At 42.7% G+C, this 9,592-nt stretch overlaps 1 protein-coding gene across 1 annotated transcript in view; it reads left to right on the forward strand.

The window, feature by feature from the left end:
• Positions 1-9,150, forward strand: part of maco1a (macoilin 1a) — a 65,502-nt gene extending 56,352 nt beyond the window's left edge. The window contains exons 8-11 of the mRNA XM_060904694.1: positions 1,841-2,023; positions 3,664-3,784; positions 7,307-7,481; positions 7,584-9,150. Of these exons, the coding sequence (XP_060760677.1) occupies positions 1,841-2,023; positions 3,664-3,784; positions 7,307-7,481; positions 7,584-7,786 (682 nt within the window). The 3' untranslated portion in view covers positions 7,787-9,150. The remainder of the gene's footprint in view (positions 1-1,840; positions 2,024-3,663; positions 3,785-7,306; positions 7,482-7,583) is intronic.
• The last annotated feature ends 442 nt before the right edge of the window (positions 9,151-9,592 follow it).

The raw sequence follows: 9,592 nt of genomic DNA on the forward strand, positions 1-9,592 counted from the left end.
AGGCTCCTCTGTCCTCCACTCGTTACCTGTATTAATGGCACCTGTTTGAACTCGTTATCAGTATAAAAGAGACCTGTCCACAACCTCAAACAGTCACACTCCAAACTCCACTATGGCCAAGACCAAAGAGCTGTCAAAGGACACCAGAAACAAAATTGTAGACCTGCACCAGGCTGGGAAGACTGAATCTGCAATAGGTAAGCAGCTTGGTGTGAAGAAATCAACTGTGGGAGCAATTAGTAGAAAATGGAAGACATACAAGACCACTGATAATCTCCCTCGATCTGGGGCTCCACGCAAGATCTCACCCCGTGGGGTCAAAATGATCAATAGAATGGTGAGCAAAAATCCCAGAACCACACAGGGGGACCTAGTGAATGACCTGCAGAGAGCTGGGACAAAAGTAACAAAGGCTACCATCAGTAACACACTACGCCGCCAGGGACTCAAATCCTGCAGTGCCAGACGTGTCCGCCTGCTTAAGCCAGTACATGTCCAGGCCCATCTGAAGTTTGCTAGAGAGCATTTGGATGATCCAGAAGAGGATTGGGAGAATGTCATATGGTCAGATGAAACCAAAATAGAACTTTTTGGTAAAAACTCAACTTGTCGTGTTTGGAGGAGAAAGAATGCTGAGTTGCATCCAAAGAACACCATACCTGCTGTGAAGCATGGGGGTGGAAACATCATGCTTTGGGGCTGTTTTTCTGCAAAGGGACCAGGACGACTGATCCGTGTAAAGGAAAGAATGAATGGGGCCATGTATCATGAGATTTTGAGTGAAAACCTCCTTCCATCAGCAAGGGCATTGAAGATGAAACGTGGCTGGGTCTTTCAGCATGACAATGATCCCAAACACACCAGCCGGGCAATGAAGGAGTGGCTTCGTAAGAAGCATTTCAAGGTCCTGGAGTGGCCTAGCCAGTCTCCAGATCTCAACCCCATAGAAAATCTTTGGAGGGAGTTGAAAGTCCGTGTTGCCCAGCGACAGCCCCAAAACATCACTGCTCTAGAGGAGATCTGCATGGAGGAATGGGCCAAAATACCAGCAACAGTGTGTGAAAACCTTGTGAAGACTTACAGAAAACGTTTGACCTCTGTCATTGCCAACAAAGGGTATATAACAAAGTATTGAGATGAACTTTTGTTATTGACCAAATACTTATTTTCCACCATAATTTGCAAATAAATTCTTTAAAAATCAGACAATATGATTTTCTGGATTTTTTTTTTCTCATTTCGTCTCTCATAGTTGAGGTATACCTATGATGAAAATGACAGGCCTCTCTCATCTTTTTAAGTGGGAGAACTTGCACAATTGGTGACTGACTAAATACTTTTTTGCCCCACTGTATATATATTTTTTTTTTCAACTAGCCAGCCGGGCGACCGGACCACCGCGAATTTCGAGCCCTGTGTGTGTATGTATGTATGTGTATCAAATCATCATGGTTCTGATATCGCTAGATTCCAAACAGTGCCCTCGACACAATTATGAAAAGATGTCTCTACTACCAGCATTTCATTATGAGTTATGTGGTTAAAAAAATCCGTAAGACTATCTATTTTTCCTTCTTATATAAAGTACAATTAAAAAAAAAAGTGCAAGTATTATCATATTGAGCAATAGAAGATCTGGATAGCTGAGACTGTTCTGGGGGGGAGACAAAAAAAAAAAAAAAACAAGCTCGAGCTATGCATGGCTAGCCCTTATAATGACCGAGATGAGAGCTTAAAATAGCCCTGGGTTCATAGGGTTAAAGTCGGGTCTGATAGATTTTAGATCGGTATCAAAACATCAGCATTTGCTTGCATTAATGGTGCTTTGTGTCTGCATCAGGCTTCATAACGCAGTGCAGTCCAAGCAGAAGGACAAGCAGACCATCACTCAGCTGGAGAAACGTCTGAAGTCCGAGCAAGAGGCACGGTCAGTGGCTGAGAAACAGCTGAGCGACGAGAAGAAGAGGAAAAAGGTGGAGGAGGCGACGGCCGCCCGGGCTGTCGCGCTCGCTGCAGCGTCCAGGTAAAGCCTGACGAGTTTAGAAATTTTACCCAGAGCTCTGAGTCACCCACTGTACGGCATCTCAATCAGCAGCTGCATACTGTACCTGTTATCCTTTAACCCTTTGGTGACTGACCCCTTGAAAATGGTTCCTCCAGGAACGATGACGTTTCAGTTGTCAAGACAACAGAAAAACTAAAATACAAGAGCATTTTGTTTTGTGCACAAGAGCATTGTGACGTATCTTTCTGTTTTTGTATTTTAGTTTTTCCGTTGTCTTGACAACTGAAAAGTCATCGTTCCTGGAGGAACCATTTTCAAGGGGTCAGTCACCAAAGGGTTAATGTGTACTAGGGCTGTAACGATACACCCAACTCACGATTCGATTCGTATCGCGATTTTTGACCCACGATTCGATACGCCCACGATTTTTTTTAAATGTATTTTTAAAGTAGTAAATTTGACTTATTAACATTTACTTACTTACATTAACTATTTAATAACAAATAATTCAGACCACTGCAGAGAATGAGTAATATGTATGCAAAAATGAACAAATGTATATCCAAAGATTGTTTTATTTCTCAAAATAATACTGTTGAGCCGGAAGCTCTGTTTTTTTCGGTTCTGAAAAAGTCATTTTTCCAAATCGTGTAAATCCGTTAAGATTTTTTTTTGGGTGGGGGGGTATAGGGGTGGCTCTCTCACTCTCATAGGGCCAATGATTTTCTGTGATCGCGGAAAACAGATGGAAATTACGGAATTTTTATGGTGAAACGTTGCTCGCGTGTCAAAATGTAACTACTGCAGAAGGCTTCCACCCAAGCAGACATGCCTTCAGTGTTGCCAGATATTGCTAACGTTTTCCACCCCAAAATATGTTCAAAACCAGCCAAAAAGCACCTAAACCCGCCCAATCTGGCAACACTGCATGCCTTTCCGGTCAAGTGATTGTGATTGGCTTGTGGCACACCTAGCCAGCCAATGAGCTGCTTGTTTACAGATTCGCTCCCCGCGTCGCAACCAGAATGGCGACCGCTTAAAAGAAATGAATGCTCTGCCAGTGGCAAGTGTGGACGTTGCGTGACTCGCAGAAGATTGTCGCAGGTCGGCGAAAAAACGACTTACTAATAGATATAAAAAAAATAAAAGTAATTTAAGTAAGTTTAAAATGTAATTTAAATAAAAAGTAAAGTATTCATAAATTGAAGTTTGGAAGCACCTCTGTTTTTGGGCTGAGGAGAAGTCTGAAAGGGTGTACCGCGATTCTGCCTCCTTGTATCGCGGCACGGATCGTGGCTCTGTGTATCTCGATTTCGATACGCATATTGTTACAGCCCTAATGTGTACAGATCTGTGAAGAAATTGAATGTAGTAGAGAAGTGTGGATCTTGTACAAGCATGCAACTAATGAGCATATTTCACATGTGTATGTTCTAATATAAGGATAATTTCCTTTGATTATGCAACTAAAGATTTATTATTTATCAAAAGCAAGCTCTGAAGCAATCATGTTGGATTGCAACTTGCGCAAAATGATCGTGTTCAGTCTGGTAACAAAGATGACACAAAGACTTGAACTTAGTTTCTTTGTCCCTGACTTCGATTTTACTTCACTGACTTTTTTTTTCCCCGTCTCTCACTTTCCCTGGATGCTGCAGAGGGGAGTGCACAGACTCCCTGAGGAGTCGAATTCGAGAGCTGGAATCCGAGTGTAAGAAGCTCTCCCACGACCTGAAGTTTAAAGAGGAGCAGCTGCGAGAGCTGGAGGGCAAAGTGCAGGTGAGCCGCACGCTTTTCACCAATAAAAACCCTCTTCCATTTGGACTCGGACAACAATAAATACAGGTGGGAGCTGTGTAAGCTGTGTCACAGTGGCTGTGCCACACTTTTTGCTGACTGCACTATCTTTAAGAATTCAGCAGTTTCATGGCTTCTTAGCGAGCGGTGCTTTCGACTTTAAAACCACCTTTTTAGAAGAATCATAAAAGGTTTATGAGCCTCCAGAGAGTTGCTATCTACACTGGTAATGCGGAACAGCTTTCGCCGACGGGCATACAGGCTCTTCTGTTTTAAGAATGTTTCCCAGACTGCTAGATTGCAGACCTCTAGTTCACGATTCGGTCCAAGGGGACGAACACACAGGTGCAAGTCACTTGGTGGAGAATACCAAACCTCTGTTCATTTGGGAGCAGATCTGCTCAGGGATGAAATCCAGTGGGTTTTGCCCACTAGCAAGAGCAGCAGTGAAAACTAAGGTCTTGCGAGCTATCACAAGCAGAATTCTGTGTCTTCGTTGCTGCCCAGAGTTCTGTGTAACGTGGAGTATCTGTGCATCTTCATTGGTTCTGCCAGGGAGAACCACAGTTGATGATATCCTGGAAACCTGGCTCAATCTGATTGGCAAGTTTTTAATAGCATTACATTACATTACAGGCATTTAGCAGACACTCTTATCCTGAGTGACATGACATACAGCATACCCAGAATATCCTGGAGAGCATTTGGGGGTTAGGAGCCTTGCTCAAGGGCACTTCAGCCATTCCTGCTGGTCCAGGGAATTGAACCAGTAACCTTTTGGTCTCAGAGCTGCTTCTCTAACCATTAGGTCATTCATGGCTTCCCCCAGTATCCTTCACACACTGGAAGATTGAAAGTTGAGGTGTCCCAAGTGACCTATTCCTTGGTCGGGGCACATTTGAGGCAGTCATCTCAAAACAGCAGTCTCTAGCCATCATGGAAGACAGGGTCACTTGCAGACATTTTAAACACCTGAGGGTGCTAGAGGAAGAGGCCAAAGGGTAGAACCCCTCATTGGAAGGCAAACCTTTAAAAAGCATGTGTTAAGGGTAGGCTTGGCACGGTTATGGGAAAAAAACTGAACCGTACGATACGCCTGTTGCGGTGCAATACGCGTATAAACCGCGGTACCCCTATTTAAGACGTTCGCCAAAAAAAAAGCCGAATGCCCGTATGAAACCACGTGGTTCTCTTTCGCGCGAACAGGGGTGATAGCGTTCCGGCGCCGCGCCGGATTTCCGGCGTACCGCGGCGCCGGAAAAAAAAAGAATCTAGTTCGCCCATTATCCTGTGTCATTCTGAGATGCGCAGATAGACAGTAAAGGGAATTCCGAATTCCCTTTACTGTCTATCTGCGCATCTCAGAATGTCACAGGATAATGGGCGAACTAGATTTTTTTTTTTTTTTTCCGGCGAGGGGAGGGGAGGTTTGTTTTAAACAGTGCAGTGATTGGTTTTATTGCAATATTTTATATTGGCTGTGTGTGTATTTTGTTATAAATCGTTCTAAGAATACAGTGGCACTTTAAGATTAGATAAGAAATCCAGCCATACATTTCAAAACACTGCACTTTAATTTCAAGTGAAAAAATACATCCTCACTCTCAGGGATTAGAAGAGTTTTTGATTCGGTTTTTGTATATAGGTGGTTGGTTGGTCGCCACATAAAAGTTTAAGTTTTAACACACACATCTGTTCAAAAGTAAGCTTTAAGAACTCATTTTTATTTCTTCCAATTATGAAAACTCTGTATGTGACAAAAGACACCTGGTTCCTCTAGATGCCACAACATGGCAGCAAACACTCCTGACACTTTGTATAAATACTGTAGTAAATAAAAAAGCTGTTGAAATCATCCATGTCTTCCCTCTTGCTGTTTCAAAATACTACCTGGCTTTTCATCAGAGATTGTTCATAAAATGTGCTTATGTCAACTCAAACTCAGTTTGTGCATGATTATTTCATTATAACTATAATTTTAACCTCTCTTAAATGCTGTATCCTAAACTATGTTTACTTAAGGTAAATAGTAGGCTATATGCCCAAATACAGAGTACTTAAGATTAAAAAAAAAAAACGCAATACGTACCGAACCGCAGACCTCAAACCGCAATACGTACCGAACCGCGACTTTTGTGAACCGTGCCACCCCTAGTTAAGGGTGTGTCAGGAGGTGTTGCAAAGCTCTACCAATGTGAACCAGTCCTGTGGTTGCATGGTATAAATTCTGATAAGAATATAGAAAGGAGCCCTGTGATGACCTGGCGACTTGTCCAGGGTGTACCCTGCCTCTTGCGCATAGTCAGCTGGGATAGGCTCCAGCTTGTCTGCAACTCTGTAGGACAGGATAAGCGGCTACAGATGATGGATGGATGGATGGATGGATGGAATACAGAAAGGGAGGGACTTTTTAGAGGGAAGCCATGGCCAAATGGTTAGAGAAACAGCTTTGGGACCAAAAGGTCACTGGTTTGAGGCCCTGAACCAGCAAGACTGGCTCAAGTACCCTTGAGCAAGGCACCTAACCCCCAACTGCTCCTGCAAGTGTGATGGTGTACCTTGTGTCTGGTGAGCCAAACTAAAACGGATGATGCAATTATTAGTTCGGGCAAGAACCCGGCCATAACATAACAGGGACTTTAGAAACCAGCGCTGTCCCCTCAAATCGAGGCTGTAATGAAACCCACCAATCTTCTTGTGAACAAGTTTGTTGTGTAGAATCCTTTGTTTGGAACTGTGAGGGTTACCATTTCAATTCCTCCTCTGTCCAAGAGGGAATGAACTGGGTCAGGACAACAATCTGGTTGGGGTTTGAGATCAACAAATCCCCGAGAGTGTTGGGGGCTGATGGCGAAATTTGGAGTTTGTTTTCCTGGTGCTGTGGGGATGGATGGAAAGTCCATTTGGTCACACTGAATCTGAAATGTGCAATCCGTTCCAGGGCCTTTTTCCAGACCGGCCCGTCAAGCGTTCCTCTTCGCGTGGTGTTTTGTCAATGCTAACCAGGGAATGCTAATTAGTGCCATCGATTTCCATAGTGTTTCACCAAAAATGGCTCAAAATGTATTTAAAAAAAAAATACTTTCACCGTGGTGGAAAAGATGAGGAGAAAAGGTTATTTCCAGCTTTGGAAGACGGATAACCTGTAGCTCCAGCTATCGTCATGTGTATACAAGGTGAGAAGAAGAAAGGAAAAGATGGCCATATGGCTGATATTTCTTGCAAATGCTGAGTCATGTGTTACTTGGTGACTTTGTTAGAAGGTACGCATGGTTCTGAATTGTGAGTAACTGAGGTTTTGGTTTAACACTGTGTAGACTAATATGCAGTTATTGTGATGGTTTTCTACCGGGTCATGCCTCCTTTAGCATTCACAGCATGTATAGTTATTAGGACGCTTCATGGAGGATTGGTGGGTGTTGATAAAAGAATAAGTTAACAGGTAGAAGAGGTGAATACAAAAATATAACAGTCATATTTCCACTTCCTGCTCTGTTTTGTCAGGAATTACGCAAGTACAAAGAGAACGAGAAGGACACCGAGGTCCTCATGTCAGCACTGTCAGCCATGCAGGATAAAACGCAGCACCTGGAGAACAGCCTCAGTGCTGAGACCAGGATCAAGCTGGATCTCTTCTCAGCACTAGGAGATGCCAAAAGGCAGCTTGAGATTGCGCAAGGTATTTTTATTTATTTATTTTTAAAAATGTCTTCCTCCTTACCAGTTCAGACTTCTGTAATTTGCCACGCTGATGCTTGTATTTGACCGGATCTGTGCGCAGGTCAGATCTTGCAGAAGGAGCAGGAGATAAAGGAGCTGAAGCAAAAGATAGCTGAGGTCATGGCAGTCATGCCCAGCATCACGTATTCGTCCGACTCCAACAGCATGTCTCCTATTTCACCGCACTACTCCTCAAAGTTTATGGACACGAGTCCATCCAGCCTGGACCCCAATGCGTCCATCTACCAGCCTCTTAAAAAATGACCCCCCCCCCCCCTTTTTTTTTCTCTCTTTCTGAATTGACCAGGGTCAGTATGCATACCTCGAAGAGTGTGGGTTGTTGTGTTAATTAAGCTACAGCAGAAAAATGAAAGGTTCTAGATTAAGACAATTTTTGGTTTGGATTTTGTTTGTTCAGTTCAGAGTTGAGGTGTCTGGCCTGCTTTTAATGCACAGAGGTGTATCTGTGTATTTTTGTTCTCTATAAATGCCAGCAAGATTTGTGTGAGAGAGAAATTACTACTCCATGTTTAATTTTTACCATAAAAGAAGAGTATTCATGATGAGTTGCAAGGTCTTTATCCAGGTGCTGTATCTGAAGCATGTTTCGATTTAATGATAACCATGGTATTGCCATTTCTCTTGGAACCAAGGAGCTGCAATTGATCGTTTTTGGTTTTCTTGGAGAAAATTGAAATGCTCTGTTCTTTCCCGGAGCATCCTCAAAGATATTTTCGTTCAGCCGTGTTGATGACGAGGTTCAGAAGAGACTAATTTTGATGTATGTTAATTATATGCTGCATAAAAATTTTGCGAATACATATTGTCTTCTGCAGTCGAAGCAATTCCTCTCTGTAACCGGACCAATTTAGCTCGTTTGCAGAAACGTACAAAACGGGAATAGCTGATGGAGTTCCAGTCATTGTTTTAATGCAGTGCCTTGAATCTTTTCAGTTTGAAGTAATTCAGTTCAACCGGAAGATCCTGGATCACATGACCACTTTTGCCCTTCCTCACTCACTCACTCGCAGTATTTGTTCAGCCGTCCTCATTGCTGCCCTCGTCCAACAGGTCAAGATGTTGCAGAATTATCACTGAAAACAAGAAACCTCATTTTGTCAGGTGCAGAATGGCCCTCCAGTTTTAGATTCCTTTCATCTAAAAGAGGTTCTGACTTGTTTGACGTTGGAATGGTGTAACATCGTGCTGAATGTTTTAACTTTAATCATAAGTGCCAAGTACTTTGTCCATATTGAGTTGAATTATAAGAAATGTGCACAATGTGTGTATTCCCTTAACAGTCCTAATTTCTTATGTGACTGCTCTGAAATTTCTTATGCAACAACCTTGTTTGGGTTTAATTTCATTTTACAACATGGATGATTTATAAAAAGATATCTTGATATGATAAGGATATAGCAGGCATCTTTGCCCAGATAGAATATTATAAAACTAAGGTCACGATGTTGTGGGGAGTTTTTTTGTTTGTTTTTTTTTTGTTCCCCCCCCTCCCCACTTTTGGAAAAGTATTTCTGTGGATTGTAATGGAATGATATATAATTTTTTTTTCTTTCCCCTGGGGGGGTTTAACTTTTGTCGAGAGTAAAGACTAAAGCACTTGTTCCTCATTTGCTCTCTGTTTCTTTGGTAGGGTGCAAAAAGAAAGTTGCTGTAAAAAATGTTGAGCACGTTGTTCAAGATACTTACTTCAGGAATAGACCAGAATAAACTTCAAATACAGTGTATTAGAACTGTAGAAATTTCCCTAATGGCCACATGAGGGAGTCTTGGAGGATGTGTAACTTTATTCCAGGCTGTACTACAAGTGTTTACATGCTGCAGCAGGAATAAGACAAATGACTCCAAGAAAGCAGGCATGTTTTCACCTCTTTTATCATGACTTGAAATCATACTTAGTGTAAAACATGCTGCATAAGTCTCAGCTTTCGGGAGAACCATCCATCCATCCATCTTCTACCGCTTATCCGGATCCAGGTCGTGGGGGTAGCAGCCTAAGCAGAGCAGCCCAGACTTCCCTCTCCTTGGCCACCTCCACCAGCGGAATACCGA

Source organism: Neoarius graeffei, chromosome 22, assembly GCF_027579695.1.
Source record: "Neoarius graeffei isolate fNeoGra1 chromosome 22, fNeoGra1.pri, whole genome shotgun sequence".
Taxonomy (NCBI): domain Eukaryota; kingdom Metazoa; phylum Chordata; class Actinopteri; order Siluriformes; family Ariidae; genus Neoarius; species Neoarius graeffei.